The following is a 21,889-nucleotide window of genomic DNA, read 5'->3' on the forward strand; positions in this document are numbered from 1 at the left end:
TTGCGTTCTATGGGTTTATGGATTGAGTAACTGATGATAACACTTGATGAAGTATCAAAACACAATTTATTCACAAGTAAGAAGAATTACACAGGATAGTTCCAAAGATACATTTATACTCATAAAAAAACTACGAAAAATATGCTGAAAGAATCAGCAACACAGCTTTCAGGCTATAACAGTGAAGACAACTTAACGGCAAAGCACTAAAATACAGCTCCTAACTCGGTTATCGCTCTCAACCTAATCTCTGAATTCAAGACACTATGTTCTTCCTGTACATGGATGGTATATTTAACCTACCTTTGAGAATATTCCCAAGAAAACTGCTAAAAATGCATTCTAGACTGTTCAGTCTATGACATATCAGCAATTTTGTCACTAAATGGGTGATTTCATGCTAAATCTGGCAACCCTAAGCCTGCCGTTGACTCGCATTGCTCAGCTGGCAAACTTCTATCTCCACTCCACTACAGAAGTTTCGTTTTCGACCCGTTTTACAGGGAGGGTATCTTAACACACAGCGGCACAGGGCATTTTGCAACACTATGTATGTATGTGCGTGTGTGAACTAAAACTACATATATGATACAAACAAATTCAGAAGTAATGACCAGCAGGAATTTAGATGGCATAGAAGTGTTGATCCATAATGACTAGGAAATTGTAGGCAAAGGTAGATTAAACCTTCATTTTTTATTTCAGCAAACACGTTGTGGCCACAATTAACTTAGCACACTCACTAATTTTGCATATTCCAAAAAGTTTAAATTTGAGATAAATTTGCAGTAATATAGAAGGAGCAGGCAGACTGCAGTCCAGCTAGGCCAAAGCGTAGAAAGCAAGTATATTATGTTCAGGGTGAAATCTTTTCAGACTGAAGTTAGTTTTGATTCTCAATGCATTTTGATTGGATAATACATACTGCTTTAAAATTACTATTGGCTGTTTTAGTTCAACTTACAACACCAGAATTATGTAAGAGTCATATGACATGGATTAATCTCAAAATGATACAATTTTAAATCAGCAGAGAAATTATTATTTTTAAAATAGAGAAGGGAAATTAATTTACACAGCTAATTTAATCTTTTGCATGTGTATACACATATTTATGCCACCCAATCGGTACAGTGGTTAGTGCTCTTGGCTGCTGTATAGTTTATTTATGTTTAGTTCAGTTTCAAATCCCAAAGAAGGCATGAGGGCACTCAAAATACACAATGAGCTGAAAGTCCTCTCAAGTAGTTTGGTGGTAGGGAAAGAGGGATGGGGATCTTTGAATCCATTTCCTTTGAATGATCTCCAACAAACGTGGTGTGGAGCTGGGAAAAGACATACTTTCACCTATATGGTGTTCAGGGTTCATGTAATGACAGATGCAATCTTTCTCTCCTTCCTATTATAAAAATCATGGACTTATTCTGATTAGGCTAGAGTACTGATACAAGTCAAAACAACAACAATTTATCCATCTCTCTCTCTCTCTCTCTATATATATATATATATATATATATATATAAATGAGTAAATACAAAGTGAAAAACATTCAAAATCTAATCCAATTGCGAGCTGATTTAAAATTGATCACATATTCAATTCGGAATAAATCACATGCAAAAACAAAAAAACCAGAAGCACAGTAGCAAAATATATATTGCATTTTACAGACTATAAGACACTACAGACTATAAGACGCACCTTAATTTTTACAGATTTTTTTTTTAAATGACATTTTTACTATTTTTATTATAAGACTGTAAAGCCAGACTAAAATTCAATTTATAAAACCAAACTGACCTTTAAAATTCATGAAATCGCCATCTGAACTTTCTACTTTCTCCTCTTCATCGCCATCGTTGTCCTCTTCACATATAAGACCATTTTCACTGCCATCAAGAGAATTACTTATACCACACTTTTTTAAAGATTTCACAATAATATCTTCTTTTACTCTAGACCATGACTGTTTCATCCACAGGTCGTTTTAAAGCTCCCTTCCGCGTGAATTCATGTTGGGCTTCATCCATCATCCATTTGTTCCATTTCTCTGTCATATACACTTTGAATGGTTTATTTATCGAGGCATCAAGATGTTGTAATTGTGAAGTAAGTCCTCCTGGAGTAGCAGCAAGATCTGTATTTCCCTGCCGCAATTTCTCTTTCACAGAGTTTTTCAAATGACTACTAAACTTATTTAGCACAAGAAGAGAACTCTTCTTCAATAAACCTTTCTTCTCTGCCACACTCTGTTAATTTATAATTTCATACCAAAACTCATCTATCCATCCCTTGTCGTGTACGTGAACAACAACACCTGCCAATATTTGAGAAGGTTTGGGCACTGTTTTGCACTTGAAAATTATCATTGCATTAAATTTAGTACCATCACCACAACATGAAAGGACAACAGTGAAATGCATTTTTTCATATCCACTTGCTTTTATAGTTACAGTTTTGGAACTTTTCATGACAACCGCTGTTTTACTCGGAACATCAAATGTTTGAGTCATCCATATTCACTATTTGGCTTAGTTCCCCACCGATTTTCTTCGATGTTGAATAATAAAGCAATGGAAAGATAAACTCTCTTTATACTCTTGTGGAATTTTCTGAGATATTTTGGTTTTGGTTTGCAAGTCCATGACGCTTCATAAACCTGTAGCACCAAGCAACTCCACCCTTAAAGTCCACTGTAGAGCTAGCTTACAAGCGTGTATTTGAATCATTTTTGAATTAAATACTGGACATTTTTATATTCATTCTGAGTATACGATGCCCTTGAATTTGGGAGGCAATTTATTGAAGAAAAAAATGCATCTTATAGTTTGTACAATACGGCTATATATGTACATACTAAAACATTCATACATGGTATATATGTACATATATTAAAATATCTATACATATTCTACATGTATCTTCAGTATTTATATATAAGCTATATGCAGCTTTTACAAAGAGGGGATAAAACAATAAAATATGATGAAAATTTCAGTAATAATTATTTAATAATGTTGGTATGCATATAGTGATGGACTGTCACCAATAGCGCGATAAACTGTATGAACTGGAAACCCTGCAAAAGAGTTAATTGTGTATCTCGCTTATTCTTTACACTTACTTTTCTCACTCCTTCAGGAAAGGACAGTGATATGACACTATAACATAACTCCTTTTACAGTATGTATTTGGAATACTAACAAATTTTTTATCTATTTTCATGTATTAATAAAGAATGTGTCCGAAAGGACTTCAGGAAAGGACAGTGATATGACAATATAACATAACTCCTTTTACAATATGTATTTGGAATACTAACAAATTTTTTATCTATTTTCATGTATTAATAAAGAATGTGTTTTGTGATCTTACAATTTCCATCTACACCTATTTTGGATTACAAGTTAATTAGGTATGATCTTGCTTGAAACTGCGCTGGATACAAGGTAAGAAGAATCATTTTGCTCTCTATTTTTATTAATTTGTTGTGAAATTTCGAGGCTATAAAATGTTTTACAACAAATAACAGATACTTACATTTAATCTGAAAATAGACAATAAAATTAATTTAAAAAAACTTAGAAATACTGATGCAATACTTCAAAGTGCAAAATCAAAATATACTAAAATAAGAGCTAACCTGTCTTTTAGAGTAGTATTTGTATGAGGGGGAAACATGATGTATTGAACAACACAGCAATTTTCTTCAATTTCAAAATCAGATTCAGCTTCTGAAGACCTAGCTTTAGGAACCTATTAAAAATGTTTTTATTGTTTTAAAAATGTGCATTTCAAGAAAAATTTCGCTCATATTAGACTGTAATCTAGACTTACTTGCACAGGAATTTCTTGAACCATATAGATTATACCAAAAGCAGAATGGGAAAAGTGGAAGCCTTCTTGAAGTCGAATACTAAAAGGAATATTTAAATAACAATTATATAGTAAACAAATTATATACTTTAAGCTGTCCAAAAGATTTTTTTGATTATTTAAAATTTAATATTCAAAATGAAATTAAATGCAAATAGAAATAAAGAACATCCAAATAAAACCTAATCAATGTAACCAAATTTCATTCATTGGTTTTTATCCACCATAAAGTATTACAAATATGGTAAACTTTCAAAACCTAATAAGCAGTACAAATAACTATTATACCTTTTATACAGGTGCAAGAGTAAATGTTTATCCTTAGTGAAACCTTTTATTAAAGAAGAATGTTATGTGTTAAGACTTAATGTTTCATTATACAGTCTTTTATAGCAATATAATTCTTTATGTCTTTTATATTCAATATAATTCATCAATGAACATTCTACTAACTGACTATAAAGCAAATATCTATACTTTAATTTAAATATTAGTTGAAAATATATTTTTTTTCCTGAAAAATACAGCTTTAGATTTCAAAAATAATATGTATTTCACTCTCAAAAATGCAATTTTTTATAATTTGAAAACAATACATGTGATGATTCAAGTTAAAATGGCTAAAATAGTTTATGCTTCATAAATGTTCTTTGATTTGAAATTAGATGTATTTAATTTCTCTTACAAGCCAACTTAACCCCTTAACTGCCGCGGGCGTATATATACGCCTTGCTCAGCCGATGCGTTAACTGCCCCAGGCGTATATATACGTCCTTCCAAACTGCTATCATTTGCTTTGCGCTGCTACACCTAAAATTATTCGCAAAGTTAACGCATCGGCTGCGCATCTGGGGCAGTTAACGCATCGGCTGAGCAAGGCGTATATATACGCCCGCGGCAGTTAAGGGGTTAAAAGTAATTTTTATTATTTTTGAAAAATTCATGCAGTTTCATTAAACTCTTCATACTTAAAAATTCTTAAAAGAAAAAAATATTACATAGAATAGATTATATAGGATATAAGATTTATTAATATTACATAAATTCAACTAAAACTATATACAAAACTATATACACTATAACATAAAAGATAAACAAAAGGGAGTTATTCAAACATGACAAAAATCAGTAAATATGGCATACACATAGAAAACATGAAACATCATAGCAATTAAAATTTTTATTCAGGAAATACAGCTATAAAAGCAAAAAACCTCTCTGGCTTTAATGCAAGCTGTTATCCATCTAGGCATTGACTTACAGAGTTGGTGGATGTCCTCCTGTGAAATTGCTTTGCCATACATGTTCTAATTGAGGAGTTAGATCGGCACGATACAGGGATGGTTGGAGACAACTGCTCATCAGATCGCAAATGATCTCGATTGGAGAAAGATCTGGCAATCCTGCTAGCAAGGGAAATGATGAAGAAACATGAAGATAAGCAGCAGAAATGTATGCTACGTACGGCCAGGTATTATCCTGGTGAAATATAACCCAAGGGTACATGAAAGGAAGGGAAACACTATAGGGTGTAGAATTTCGTCAACACACTGCCATGTTGCAAGGATGTTATGGATGACAATCAAAGGGCTATCAATTGAAATTACACATCATGCTATAACTCCTGGTTGTCGAACCGTGAGGCAGATGACAATCAGACAAGTTTCCAACTGCTGCTCTGGACATCTCTAAACAGATCTTCGCAGATCATTAGCACTCATATTGAAGTGACTCATAGCTGAAAATAATTCTACTCCATCCATAAGATATCAGGTTGAAAACATCCAGCACCATTGCAAATGTGTCTTGATGTGCAATGGTGTAGGGGCCTCTATGACAGTAGCCCATATTTGCTGAGTCACCTATCAATGGTCATTGCAGTAACTGGTGTCCCAGTCACACATCGAATTATTAATAAGGATACACCAAAAGCTGTGTGTGCCAAATGGATGAACATTCTCCTCATGCTCTGCTGTCATTCTCGGTCGGCACTACCATCTTGATGCTCTGTATGGCCTAGTGCTGCCAGCATTGTCGAATGGTAGCATTGCTCTGGCTCAAATGTCTAGCAATCTGTAATTTGACACCCTACTTCCTTTAGTCCAATTTCACATCCTCTCTCAAATGGTGGCATCTGCTCATATCATTCTGAACCTATCTGCAGGGTACTGGTAGACTCCACGAGAGGGTCGACAGAACTACATCTGCATTGATTATTGGAATTATGCATTGTTGTTGGAATGTCCTCAGTTTCATACATCTTCCAGATGCTCTGTTGTAATGCGCTGGAACTCATTAGTCTTAGTCCATCACTTCCCACCAAAAGCTAAGCATTTGCATATTCTATCAAAAGGTACAGGCATACACAATTTCGTCCCATTAAGATACTCCTTCTTCATGCATCACTTTTTATGTTATACTGTGTATAGTCAACTTATATAAATTTGATGACATGGCAGATTTTGCATAAAACATACAATTAAAATATAAAAACAAAAATTTCAGAAAATCATAATAAAAATCAGTGTAGGGTGGAAGAAGTATTTTCTTACTTTGTAAGAGTATATAATATCTTAGAAGCTGACGTCAATTGTAAAGACGTGTTTGGCTCATACTGTAAAGTCCAGATCCACCTCTGTTGTTGTAAATATTTGCTCAATGTGACTAAAGCATCAGCACAAAGATATGCATCTGAAATTTTCTGAGCTAAAGGCACTCCTCGAGCACCAAAAGGAGCATCAGGAACAGAGATCAGGAAATTTGATGGAAGTTTCTCATATCTAATAAATATCAGAAAATAATAAAATCAATACAAGAATGATTAAGGAAACAAATATTGATTAATAAAAAGTTCTTCATTTGTATAGACTAATGACAAGATAAAGTATGACAATGTCATGCCATAGCCACATTGATTTGCCAGATTCCTTACCTTTTGACCTTGTTATTCTCTCTTAATAGGGTAACTTTATGGGGTTAACATTTTCTTATAATTCAAGCTATATAAAATAATTCAATGACTCCAATGTATGATAGATACAGTGGAAAAGCTAGAGAGAGGTGAAAGGGGTTGTCTGCCTCAGGTGGTAGATTTTGGGGGACAATGTTTTTCATTTGAAACAAAATTTTATAGGCATTAGTCATAGGGACTGTCAGCACAGAAAAACAGATTGTGATTTACTGGGTTATAGCAGAGCTCACTATGGTTGTCTGCTTAAGAGGAGGGCTGCCTTCGTGGAAGACTAAAGTTTTCCACAAAGCCTTCAGAAGCTAGAAATTTGCTTATATTATGTTTTAAAAACGACACTGGCTCATATTCATGTCAAGCCATGTGTGACTATAATATTGTATATACTACATAATACATGGGGTAAACTGTGAAAATCTCACACAACCAACCTGTTTTGGGGATCAAACTATCAGATCAACCCCCCCCCAGATTACGAGTTAGCAGCCATCTTAACCATTCTAATTACACTGAAACGAAAAATCAAGAGATACTGAATTATGATAAACAATTTAATTGAGAAAGAATTTACTCTATGCTGCACAAAGTATTATATGAAACTACAGTGTGATTTCAACAGCTTCATGTTCTTTCTATGTCTTCTACATTCCAAAAAAAAGGTTTTTAATGAAAAATATGAATGTCAAATAAATTAAGATCACAATCATATAAACAAGGAAGAATTCTTTACTGAGAAAGAAATATTTCAGAATTTTATTTCTATTCTGCTTAGAAAGATAAAAGAAGTATAGAAGGGTTGCTTTGAATTGTTCTAAAGTAAATTCTTAAGAATACAGTTCCAAATATTTTAATATTTTTGTGAATTTTCCTCATGACTGTTGTAAGCATCTCACAACCACGAATGAGTACCTTGCATTTAAAAATCTTATTTAATAACAACTGAAGTAATGAAACAAACTTTTAAAATGATATCAATAACTTTGCCCACAGAAAACAATACTTTAGAATGTTGGAATTTACGATTTCAAAAATAATCACATAGTTCTTACTTGTTTTTTTATATGTTGTTTTGACATTTTATGTAATTTTTAGGGCAGCAAACAGATCCCTCAATGGCAAAAAGTCTGGCTACGTCACTGCATAGATACCAGAAAAGGCATTCTACCAATGTGACCAGGAATGTCAAAAACACTGAAGAAATGTTTGTGGTGGACGTTACTAATGGATGTAACTTTGAAGGTGACTTGATATTAATTTTTTACACTTCAAATAGAAATGCTTTACATTTTCTACAAACTTTCAAAATACAGGAGTTGTAAGTATAATACTAAAATCCCATTTAAGAAGCTAGAATAAATATATGTTGATAACTATTATCAGCTGAATAAATCATTATTTTAAAAGTTTAAACTAACTTTTTTAATTGTACATATATTTACAAATAAAATACTCTTCATCTAGAAATATTTGAGACATTATGTTGTAATATTCAAATACAATATTACTTAAGAGAATTCAAATATTTTTAAGCTGTACCTACATTTGCTAAGGCAGACTGAATATCCGTTGATAGATAAATATCCATATACGAGGTAGGATTCAAAAGTTCCCGGACTGAGTCTATAATGTAAAAAATATTATGAATTAAAATTGCAGAAACACATCCTTCTTCGAAATAAGACCCTTGTGCAACAACAGACTTTTGCCAGTGCCTATAAAGTTATTTGAAGTATGTCTGGAATCCATTTTTGGCCATGTCCTTTAATTCAGTCTGCTAAAAAATATTATGAATTAAAATTGCAGAAACACATCCTTCTTCGAAATAAGACCCTTGTGCAACAACACACTTTTGCCAGTGCCTATAAAGTTCATCGAAGTATGTCTGGAATCCATTTTGGCCATGTCCTTTAATTCAGCCTGCGATGCACATTTAACTTCATCTGAAGATAGAAATCGATGACCCTGCAAGCATCTTGCCAGTTCAGAAAATAGGAAGAAATTGCAGGGTGCCAGATCAGGTGAGTAAGGAGGATGAGGCAAAACAGTTGTTTTCATTTTCGGTGAGCAGGAATGTTGTCATGCAACAGCACCCATGACTGCTCAGCCCACATTTTTGGTCTCTTCTTCCAGAACAACTCTTGCAAACGACACAGGGTTTTGGCATAGAGTTCTTTGTTCACAATGCATCCTTCAGGAATAAATTTCAGATGCACAATGCCCTGGATATCAAAGAATACTTCTAGCATGACCTTTACTTTAGAGCGATCTTGGAATTTCTGCTTTCGTGGAGATTGCAGTAATTTCCACGTTGCCGAAGCTCTCTTGGTTTGTATGTCGTACAAAAAACACCATTTCTCATCTCCAGTAACAATTCTGCCAAGTAGAAAAGGATCTTTGTCAACAGCCAAGATTAAATCTCCCACCATTTCTATTCGAATTCCTTTTTGGTCTATGTTTAACATGTGGGGAACAATGTGTTGACCCGCCCTATGCACGTTAAGATCCTTAGTCTGTATCCGCTGACATGTGGCTTCTGATATCCCAACTGATTCTGCTATTTGGCAAATTGCTTTCTGCCTGTGTGCACATACCACCACAGACACCTTTTGATGTTTTCATCGGTGCAGGAAGTCATGGGACGACCACAGCATTCGTCGTCTTCGGCACTTTCTCTGCCTTCTCTGAAACGATGATGCCACTCAAAAGCTTGTGTTCTCAATAACGTTTCACTTCCATACACATACTGCAACATTTCGAAAGCCTCCGTAGCAATCTTTCCCAATCAAGCACAAAATTTGATATTGATTCTCTGCTCAACTGACGCCATTTCTTTCAATCACCGGTTACTAAATGCACCTGCGTACAAAAAACGCTGTCACTGCGAGCTGTCAACCACGTGATTTGGGACCAAAAAAATGGAACAGTAGGCATAAATGGGTTAAGAAAAGGGGGAGAATGTAGTAACACAAAAACATTCTTGTAGTCGCACTACTGCAAAACATTTTTACATTATAGACTCAGTCTGGGAACTTTTGAATCCTACAACATTTATCTGTTAATTAACCCTTTCGCGACGGTGCAACCTTTGTTTAAGACACTCATGCGGGACGGAAGGGAATCGAAGGCAGTCACCGTACAGGACGGAGGTTTTGCATCTCTAAGCCTAATTTTATATTTAAAAAAAATCAGAAAAAAAAAGTTTCGCTTCTAGCATTGTAATTTTTCATATCATTTTAGATTATTACTTGAGCTTTTATATATGTCAGAATTAGCACTTAATAACTTTTTTCTTTATTTTATATAAAAATATACTTAAAAATTTGCTTATCTTGTAAAATAATTTTTGGAAGCACTATTCAAATTATTCAAATTAAGTTTTAATTGATAAAATCCATCAATAAAATTTAAAATTGATAAAACAACACAATAAAGACTTTTACAGTAAGAAGTAAACAAAATTTAAAATGAAGACTGTGATAAATCTCAGAGAAGTATCACTTTCTAACTCTTAGAAAAAGTATCACTTTCTAACTCTTTAGAAAATGAACCATCACTCTCATCTGCATTAGTAAATGATTCATTGACCAGGGTATTCTTTTTCTGATAAATAGCACCTTCCTGCCATAATAGACTGGAGGTGAGGCTTTCCGAAATAAAAAGAGAAGAAACGGAAATATATCTGAAGACAATGCAAAACGTAACTGTACTCCACTTACTAACCCTAAAAGACCGTACCATAGTAAAGGAAAAAAAAGGAATTGGACATAAATCAGACAAGTGAATGTTTTCATTAGCATGCACCGATTTAAAGAGCTCACCTCTGTTTACGCTTTCCCTTCCCCTTTGCAAGAGCTGATGAGTAAAATACCAGAGTCAAGCAGAATATATCAAACTCAAGGTCAGGAACCTAAAACTGTGTTCATTTCAAAAGTAATGGGCATAAGATGCCATCTAGTGGCCTTCAGAAATACGTTCCTGCTCTAAATGTGTATACGCATCACCCGTCCTCTGAATGCAATCTCTAGTGATGCGTGGATGGGACGCCCGGCTGTTAGAGATGTTCTTAGGGAATGTGTATATGGGACGCCCATCCTGAAAGGGTTAAAGAATACATTTCGTTGTAAAACAATGATAATTTCCAGATTTCTTGAACTAGTTACACACATTTTTTACTTCCTTGTATGAAGCAAAGGAAGTATTGTACTCAGAAAATTTTGGGATATCATATTTTAACAAAAATATCTATTTTGACCGCACTGTAATTTAACTATAAACATTTGTACATGAGTAGAGAATAAAGGATTCTTTTTCCCAAAAAGGGGTTGCAAAAAGGATTTAAAATGGCTTCAAAAGAGACTTTTTTGTGAAGTCTGTATGTAGTATGTATATACATATATATCTTGCATAACTCAAAAATGAGTAACCTCAGAATGTTGAAATTTTGTACATAGGACTGCTATAAGATGCAGTTGCTCACCTCCCTTTTTGGTTGCAATCAGCTGCACCAAAAGTATATAAATATACATATATATATACAAGGTGGTTAAAAGTAAAACGCCCCTACTCTGAGCTCTCTATACATTGAATTACTGAGTGTAAAAGCCCCAAAATTGCTGAACATACTATTCAAGACATACGGAAACGGATACGGATTACGTGAAAAAAAATTAATTCCAGAAACACTGATAGGTGGCGTTGCAATGGAAAATATGCTGAAAAGGCAAAAATAACCACAAAAAAAAAAAAAATCAAACATGAGGTATGGAAATTTTCCTTTTTAATTTCTATTGCTGATATGAAAAAAAAAAAAACGAACACAAAAAGTTAAGAAACTTAAACTGTCATTGCAAATGCAATTTCGGTCTCTGGCCATCTCATTCTCCAGATCTTAATCCATATGATTTTGGGCTGTGGGGTTGCTTAAAAAATCTTGTATAATTTATTGACAACGTCTGGTAACTTTGGCAGATTTAAAAGACAGTATCACTCTGCATGTGAGAAGCATCACAATCGACCAATTACGATCCACAGTTGAACAAGCTGTCCACAGACTGCAGATTTTACATCTTGAAGAAGTAAACCATATTGAGCAGCTTCCCTTGCATCGATAAGGTCTTTGTGACATGAATGTTTGGTACGTTTGAATAAAATGTGTTATAAAGTGTATTTTCTGTTTTTTCAGCATATGTTCTGTTGTACAGCGCCACCTATCAGTGTTTCTGGAACTAATTTTTTTTTTTTTTTTTTTTTTTCATGTAATCCATTTCCCCATGTCTTGAATAGTATGTTTAAGAATTTTGGAGCCTTTACACTCAGTAGTTCGATGCATAAAGAGCTCAGAGTAGGGGTGTTATTTTTTCATGTAATCCATTTCCCCATGTCTTGAATAGTATGTTTAAGAATTTTGGAGCCTTTACACTCAGTAGTTCGATGCATAAAGAGCTCAGAGTAGGGGTGTTTTAATTTTAGTCACCTTGTATACATACAACCACTCTTTACTCGGCTTCATGAGCTCAGTTTTTTATTCTTATATGTTGGTAAATTGTGCATTTTTGCTTTAAAAACGATTGAATTATGTTAGTTGTAGAATTATTAATAATTTAACAGCTGTTTAAGTGTGGCTAAGCTAAATTTTTTTACCATAGCAAAAAAAAAAAAAAAAAAAAAAAAAAATTTATTTAAAAAGATTTTTTTATTATTTAATTTGTTTTCCCACCCATAGCATATTTGTTTACATTTGAAACTTAGTAGAATAGTGAATTAATTCAGTTTCCTCATCAACATCAGTAGGCCTGCCAGAGAACTGCTCTACTTTTTGAATGTCATAGTTCTTGTTTTTCCAACTTTTAGTACTAAACCTTCACAGTGTTATATGATACAAAATTAGTACCTAAAGTTATACACATGATTTAGGGATATTTTGTAGCTGACTTTTTGTAACAGAACTGGAAGTAAATGATGGTTCTAATATGGTAGCATGACAGTTCCATTTCAGTCACCTAGCACTTAATGATATCAATATTTTTTTACAAATTTCAAAACACATTGTTCCAAAGTATGGGTCTTCAACCTTTTTCGCCCGAGGGCCACATCAATAAATTTGCAAAGATATGCAAGCCACATTTCTGTCAAAAAATAGTGTAGTCAGAAAATTTATATGAAAAAGGTAGGTTTGTTTTGCAAGACTACAATTGATTCTAAGCGAAGAGATTGTGTTACACATTTGTATATATATATATATATGCACATTGGTTCCAAAAAGTCAAATGGAAATCGAATTAAAATGTTTTGCAACATTTTTAACTATGAAAAAAAGTATAAAGATGATTGCAGAGAATGATGTTAAATGCATTTACAATAAAAAAAAAAAAACTTACATTACTGGCAGGAGATGGTAGTTACTTTAGTTTTAATGTGAAATTTGACATTTTTTTTCCTTGATTAAAGCTTCAATATCTGTTTAATCTGTGTTATTGCAATTTGTAAAGTTTCCTTCAACGTCTATCAGCCATGTTCTTGTTCTTGATTTTAGGATTTTCATTTTACTAAAAAGTTGTTCACATATGTAAGTACTGCAAAGTTATAAAACATGAAGAGTGCATGTTTATGAATTCCTGGATACTTGTCTTTGGTCACGTACTTCAAATAAAAATTAATTCATGCAAGATTTTCTAGAAACTTGCATTTTACTGCAGAGTCGCACTATAAATCTATTAATTCTTATTGAAGTTAAGGTGGAACACTTCCAACGTCTACTGAAAATGGCAACATTCTCATGAACATTTCATTTTAATGAAAATTGGAAAATCTGCTTTTGAATTCCTCTTTCAACTTTGAAAAGCATTGTACATAATTATTTGAATTTCATGTTGTAGAGTTCTTCACACACTCCCTCAATTTTGGAAAGTGAGTAGAATTCTTATTTAGCAACTGATTTTCCAACAAGATTAATTTTGTCACAAAAGCTTTCACAAAGTAATAAAGATTATGGAGAAGTAGATCTTTTCCTAGTAAGCGGTAGTTCAAATCATTGAGATGACCTGTAATACTGAGAAGAAATGCAAAGTCTCTCAACCATTTTTCATAATAAAATAGACTTTTTTCATAATAAAATATTTTTTTTTTGTTTTCATAATAAAATAGACTTTTCATAATAAAATAGAACATAAATAGACTTTTCTTTAGATTCCATGAATTGTTGAACTTTGCTCTTCAAAGAAAACATGTACTGAAGCATCTTTCCTTGGCTCCAACAAACGTACTACAGCATTATACACAATGTCACCACATTCAGCTTCCAGATAACTCAAGAATTTTTGAAATTGCCTGCGTTTAAGTCCTTTAGACCGAATGAAATTAACCACTTTTACAACAGAGATAAGAATCTACCCTTTTCATGGAATTGAGATTTTACGTGTAGTCAAATTTTTAATATTATATAAGATAAAGTGAAATTTTTTAAAACCTTGTCATTTTTAAAAATTTTATCTCAAATAATATCAGGAATGTCAATAAAATGTTTTAAATATCAAGAATAAGAGAAAATGAATTTTTTTTACAACAAAAAGCTGACAAGGCAATTTTTCTTGAAATCAAAGTTTTTTTAAATTCTTCAGTTTTTCTTCAAACTGAAATGTGAGGCCACTAAAATGCCTTCAGCAGGCTACTCGTGGTCTGCGGGCCACTGGTTGAAGACCCCTATTCTAAAGAGTCTAGTTCTTTCAAATGCCAAAAATCATTTGACAAAATATGATTAAACACAACAATGTGAACTGTTTGCACAGACAATATTTGTGATATAGGAAAACTTTCATTAGAACCCAATGTTATTAACTTGAAATAGTAATAGAAATAAGAGCTGACTTATATATATATATATGATGGCAGCTGCCATTCAAATATGCATATACGCTTAGCCAAATACAATCATTTCCAACACAGTTTAAAAATATAGACTAATATGTTTACCTAATTAATATTTTTTCTACTGGCTTTTTCAAGAAGAAACAACAACATGCCTCAGGAGAATTTGAATTTGATTGATTAGAAGTTGATTGAGAATAATCCTTTGTGGCAGCCCTCTTAGTCAGTTTTAAATTCAATATTTTTTCACGGAGGTCATTCACAATCTTAAAAAAAAAATATATTTTTTTAAATAGATTAAAAACAATAACTAATGGAGCAAAAAACAAAATCTGGCATGGCAGGGTATTTTTGTAACTTATTTTCACATTCTTATAGATGAGATCATAATAATAAAATATTTTTCCAGTTTTTTCTCTTTGTTTAAGAACTATTTATAACTTCCCTTTCTAAAAATAAATGTTAGCAATTTAATGCAAAGACAGTAAACAAACAAAACTTCAAAATTTGCATCATTCAGACATCATTTCTTTGCTACATTGTGTTCTAAAATGCAAAATTTATAAATACAATTCTCATGACGCTTATAAAAGTTATTACATTTTAAAAAAACCCATCAGCATTGTAAAATGATGTCTTAAAAGAAGAAGCTAGCTGTGGAAAATATCAGCAGCTAAGCTGCCCTATTTAAATAAGGCAATATTGAAAAGCAAATGGTTATGCTTTGTACAAGGTAAAATTATTATCAGAAATCTTATCTAATATACTTCTAATTATTATTATTATCTTTTGGTATGTCTAACAATTACTGCAGATCTAGAAATTTTAAAAGAAATTTTTGTTTATTAATTTTTAAAAACTTTTTTTATATACACAAAAAATAAACAAAACATAAACTTTTCATGTACAAACTACTGAACTTCATAAAATCAAAATTTGTTTTTTTTTTTTTTAAAAAAAAGCAGAAATAACAGAACCTCGTATCTCAGAAGACCAGGTAAACCTCCCAAAAAAGCAAGCCTTATGACAACACATGGTGGTTTGCTTGTGACACGAATCACGTAAAATGATGTTGGAGGTTTGTCTGGCTCACTAAAAAATAATTAACAGTATGATGTAAAGTATTTATAAAAAACCTATTTAAAATGAAAATGGAAAGCAAAAAAATCTGTCAACAGAAATGACAACACTCATTTCATAATAAAAAATATTGAATTATATGCAGAAACATAAATGCTACCACATGAATTCGTAAGTTGAGAACTTATTAGGTAAAACAATTATTTATGAATTTATCAAGTCAAAAATTAATCATATAAGGTATAAATTTATTTTTTCATAGTTTTTGCACATCACATGTACTAAATACATGAATTCTAATAAAACAGTTTTCTCATTAAACAAAAATTTTACATAAAAATATAAGCATTATTTCTGTTGGAAAAACAGCAAAAGATTCAGCTTAAATTCAGGCAATCTTAGATTAAAATCTTAGCCTGGTTATATATTAAAACATGGCAAATTTAAATTAATGCTGATTTGAGATTAAAAAAAAAACTTTGCTATCTATAATTTTATTACACTTTTCTTCAACACATTATCTTTGTAAAAGATTCATTCTCATTAGAATAGAACATGTATAATTCTGCTGCCTGTATTTTTAAAATAGAATATATGATAAACAAATCAGAAAAACATGAATATATAAAAAGAACTTACTCAAACAGAAGTTTAATGTAAGAGTGATTCTCGACAAGAACAAAAGAACAGTGCTCACTCAGCAAAGAGTTTAAAGCTGCAGTTGCTTGACGGCATTGCACATTAACATACCTACCACTTGAATTAGGAAGATGAAGATTATTTGGTAAAGGCATATCATGCTGCAAAATAACTCCAATTCTATGTGCATGCATCCATTTTTGCCTGTCACATAATAAATTGAGAAAACAATTTTACCTTGGCTGATTGTTCTTACAAATAAATCTCAAAGTAAACATATCTTTTCAATATGTAAATTAAGTCATAAAATGTTTTTAAAAAATAGCATCAATATATTAGCTAAAGAAAGCTACAATATTAACTTCATGGATTTAAAATTAGCCCTGATACAGAGATATTCTAAATCATTTGATTTCATTCATAAGCTTTCTAACTTTCTTTCAGTTGAATTACATATCAATGTCAGCCATTCTTAGACACTACTTAAATTACTAAGTACTTCATCTGCAAACATTCCAGCTTTCATTTATCAGACAGCAATTACATCAGATATTAAATGGATGTTTCAGATTAAAATACATAGAATACAATAAAGAATGCAAGTTTAAAATAAAGGCAAACAGCTAAATTTCTTTAATTCCAAAATGCACCTTTTTTTAAACCTCATACAAATGTTATATGAAATGGAATGTCTTTTAAAATTACAGATTTTTCTATAATACTAATTGTTTTCTGGTAACTAATTTTTCTAAATACCTAATTTAAATAGATGCTTTATTGTTGTTAATAAATCAAATTCAATTAAAAAAATGCTTTTTAAATCCATTTTAGCTTTATTTCCTTTATTTTATTTGCTTTGAATGTCTTTTCTCTGCCAGCAGTACTGAGAAAGTAAGGGCTACATTGTAGAAGCAATGGCATCTAAGGTTATTACAATTTTCTTTTCATTCTTAAAGCAGAGTTTTCTGACACTGAGAAGAAGGGGAGTAACAATGTCTTCAAATCTTTTAAAAGTTTAACCTCTTTGGTCTATAAATATCAGATATCTGTGGTGATACATAAAACTGCTTTCATAAATACGATTTATCTCACTAATTAACTCTGCAGAAAACAAGGTCTTTTAAACTTTTAAATAAATATGAGTAAATTAAATTACCTAATCTTAATTTTTTTCTTCTCCCTTTTTTCTTTTTAAACCAAAATAATAATATATGCAACCTGCAGTTTTTACATAAAAAATAATATGACATTCCTGCAGTTTATAAATGCACAGTGTGTCCAATAAATGTAGACACTTAAAGTGTTACATAACATCAGAAAAGTTGTGTATCAGAGTATAATTTGTACCTGAAGATTTACCAGCAAAGTGAAATTTCATGGACATATGGTACACTTTAGTTTAAATTTTCACTATTAAATTATACTGCACCCTTAATATAATAAAATTTTATTATCTTAAATCCTTTAAAAATGAAATGCAACTAATAGCTCAACATGGACTAACACATATCAACACAGTGACAAATGCAAACAAATAAATGCAGCATAATCTTAATTTTTCTCATTCCCATTTACATTGTAATACTAACAGCAGCATCTATCAGTAAAAATCTAAACTAACTTTTACATTAAAAAAATATGCTTCTACAGTAAGTCTTTAGGTACAAACCATAGTCACATATACCAATTTATTGACTGTATATGATTTTTTAACTGCCAAATTTATAAAACAGAGTCTACTTCCTTTAACTACATAATGTACTAACACAGGTTATGTATGGAATACTTTGTACTTTAGAGTTCTGGGAATATTGTATAGATGTAATGAAAAATTACATATATTTGAGACATGCAATCTGCTTTTCTCAAGTTAAATGAGATCAAAAACATTATAAGAATACTTTTCAATAATGCACAAAGTGGGAAACATTAAAGCATTATGTTTGAAATTCTAATATATAACCATTTACAAATATTAAATGAAAATATAAATTAATATAAAAGGAATAATATTCCACACGTAGATTAACGTCATCAAAAGCAAAAAGATTTTATTTTTACAATTCTTTCAAGAAAGCAAAAATATAGAAAAATGCAACATCCTTACCACACATTTATATCAAGCATACTTAATGGCTTCCAAAAAGCTGTAAACTGCATATTTGCAACATTCCTGTAATAAAAAAATGTAAACAATTATTAAACATAATTTCATTTTACATACTGCTAAATAGCTATTTACACTCTATATGAATGACCAGTGAAAATTACTATACAGATTGTTAGAAAAGTATTAAACTAGTTATGTGTGCTAAAGACTTGAATCAGCTTGCACCTATAGTGGACTATAAAAATTGATATAGGAGGACTCTGAATATTGAATGCACAAATTATCTTTCAAATTCTATTCATTAGTTCTCAAATGAAAATCTTTTGCTTACTTGCATAATTTATTAGAGTATGAATTAAAAACTTAATAAATACTTGTTAACTCTAGTAAGCCCAAGATACAGATTTCAATGGATTGATGTTTCTGAAATTCAACATGTTGATAATTTGATTAAAATCAGTATTTTCCATTAACACATCCCAAAATTAAACATCACTTCATTAAAAGTATTTTTTTAAATAATAAATAAAAAGTCCAGAATGTGACTTAAATTAACGATACCGCAGTACACAGCAAAAATTGAAATTCTCAAGTTATTGCATTAATTTGCCTAACAAAATTAGAGATATATGCTGGATATTATTTCTTATTTGTAATTAACTACCTAATAGAAATGCTTATATCAAATTGGAATTTAAAAATTTACATTCTGCTACAGGAAAAAAAAAAACCTAACAGCATTTGACTCATATATTGACTTTTTAAATAGAAAAATATATCTCATTTACAAAGCTGTGATAAAATGGAAGCTTGAAATATAAAATAATAAGAAAAATTTCAATGATATGATAGTTTTATAAATGGTATAACTTTTACCAATTTTACACAAAACTACTATAGCTGATATTCTACAACTGTCTTTTATACTAGTGTATGAAAGACAATGAATATTTCTGAAAGACTATAAAGAACATAAGATGGATGGATGGCTTGCATACATCACATAAGGCACGATAATTAAAATAATATATAAGGTATTCTCTCCTTCCTCCCAGAATGCCTTTATGGTGTAATGGTAGCACACTAGGAGTGTATTCAAGAGGTCCAGGTTTGAGTCCCAGTGAAGGCATTGCTCATTTTTCATGTACTCAAAAAAAAAAAAAAAAAAAAAAAAAACAATGAGTCCACAAGTATATTATGTGAGAACCTGAATAAATTCTAATGTAAGAAGTTTTTGCCTTTAGGAAATTTAATTTTTTTTTAATTCTGAAAGAAAAAAATTCATAAAATATTATTTAAAATTTTTCCTGGACATGAAGTTTCTGTATCTTCAGTTTTTCGCATCCAGTAAGTTTAATCTAAAATAACAAAAATAAGGTTTTTTTTCATGAAATTTGACAATTTTTTTTCTTTTTTTTTTTTTTCTTTTTTTTCACCAGTGGCAGGCCATCACATTAGCTGATTTCGGCTTTTCCACTACTAAGGCCAAAAGTGGTAGTCACTTTATTATGCAGGCACTTAACGGGTGGGCCACTTTTGCCTACCATGAAGGGATGGACAGTTACAACCATACCTTCTCTGGGATTCGAACATGGGCCCTTTGGTATCGCAATCGGCTCCTTTAACCACTATACCGTATGGGCGGCAATTTTACAAATGTAGCAAGTTTTAATAGTATGCATAAAACATTTCCATATTAGAAGTTTTATTTAACTCAAAGATAAAACACCTCTGGAATCTGAATATGTTAACTATATTCTTACTACTAAGGTAATGTATATCTGATACATTACCTTTGTATCTGAATCTGGATGGAATCTGAATATGTTACATGATTTCTGATTACATGTTACAGTTTCTGATTACATGACCAGAAGGTGAATGCTTTGGGAAACATTGCACAGTTTGCACTTGATACACCAATACAGCATGACAAAAGTAAATACAAATATTAAGTGATTAAATACTGATTGGATCTTCATAAAAAGTTCTATTAAGTTTACAGTGGATTAAGACAATGCAGATAAAATAAAAGTTAATAAAAAATATGCTATAACATCAATAATAAAATGGGATTGGAATTTATATAAGTAAAGTCTAATTAGTTCAATAAATTCCATTTACTGCTAGTAAACATTTTACTTGGTAGTTTTAGTAAACACTAAAACTTAAAAATCTGCAGATTAGGTGATTCAGGAGATTGAGAGATGTGATGAAAAACTGAGAGGATTCAATTGGATTGGATTGTTCATTTATGGCAAAGCACACGAGGGCTATCTACCTAAAGGGGGGATGCCTTTGTGGAGGACTTTCTAAGGGAAACTGGCTCGTTTACATGTTACACATGGGGAAAACCATGAAAATGCCCATGCAGCCAGCCCGTTTGCGGGATTCGAACCATGGACCGAACTACCAGTGTTCAGCGTCTTTACCGCTAGGCCATTGGTGGGCGAAAAAGAAAAAGCTGAGAGAGTTGGCAGCTATGAGCACAGCCAGTATGTCCAGCTGTGCCAATTCAGCAGTAAAAAAAAAAAATGAGAATACACATGATTAATGTGCACTAGAATTTGCATTCATCTGCTGACTATTGAAGTCTGAAAATTCAATTAGCCCCAGAAAATTTCTGAAATTGCACTAACTTATGTTAATGTACTTGCAGTAAATCCTTAATGCTCTTACAAATTACTATTACTAATTTAAAAAATTCAGACTTAATTAATAAATTTACTACAATTCATTTCAAAAAATCTTAGTTGTCTTTTTCAGCACTCTTATCAGTTCTAAAATGTTTGCCTATTATCTTATTCTATTTAATTAGTTTTCCTTTTTAAGACTTCCTATTTAAGAACTTCCTAATCTTCTTGGCAATTCAAAAACTTCTTAATATGATTCTACTATATTTTTGAAATAATACAACTGAACTGAATAAGTGAAATTGCATAGTGTGTTTTGGTACTCTTCTGTTATTGGGATCAGATTAAAAAATGTATTCATGTATAGATGCATTACATACATGCATTAGAACTCTAAATATTTGGTTATACAGCATTTTTAAAAATATCACATATTAAAAGGGATTTTTGAAACTCAAGAACATGAAAATTCATTAAATTGTAAAATAATTCTTACTTTGAAGAAAGTACTGGTAGTGACGAATTTGGAGCAAAATAAAATAAAGGAACACCATTCTTTATATTGTCTGGAATAGTATAGTAAACAGGATTGTGAGCAAATGAATGAAGCTGGGTTAAAATTTGATCAGTATTGGATAAACTGAAAGATGAAAAAATGAAAGAAAGATGTGAAAATTGTTCATGTCTAGAAAAATGCACAATTTAACAAATCAACTCTAA

At 31.5% G+C, this 21,889-nt stretch overlaps 1 protein-coding gene across 1 annotated transcript in view; it reads right to left on the reverse strand.

The window, feature by feature from the left end:
- The window catches only part of LOC118190330 (KICSTOR complex protein SZT2-like), a 279,720-nt gene that overhangs the window by 203,091 nt on the left and 54,740 nt on the right, over nt 1-21,889 (reverse strand). The window contains exons 13-20 of the mRNA XM_085818640.1: nt 21,666-21,809; nt 18,534-18,599; nt 16,427-16,630; nt 15,685-15,799; nt 14,813-14,973; nt 6,429-6,656; nt 3,838-3,916; nt 3,644-3,756 (exon numbers count right to left, since the gene is read on the reverse strand). Coding sequence (XP_085674766.1) covers nt 3,644-3,756; nt 3,838-3,916; nt 6,429-6,656; nt 14,813-14,973; nt 15,685-15,799; nt 16,427-16,630; nt 18,534-18,599; nt 21,666-21,809 — 1,110 coding nt within the window. The remainder of the gene's footprint in view (nt 1-3,643; nt 3,757-3,837; nt 3,917-6,428; nt 6,657-14,812; nt 14,974-15,684; nt 15,800-16,426; nt 16,631-18,533; nt 18,600-21,665; nt 21,810-21,889) is intronic.

Source organism: Stegodyphus dumicola, chromosome 6, assembly GCF_044657685.1.
Source record: "Stegodyphus dumicola isolate Sdum_Otavi_A_Nest chromosome 6, ASM4465768v1".
NCBI lineage: Eukaryota > Metazoa > Arthropoda > Arachnida > Araneae > Eresidae > Stegodyphus > Stegodyphus dumicola.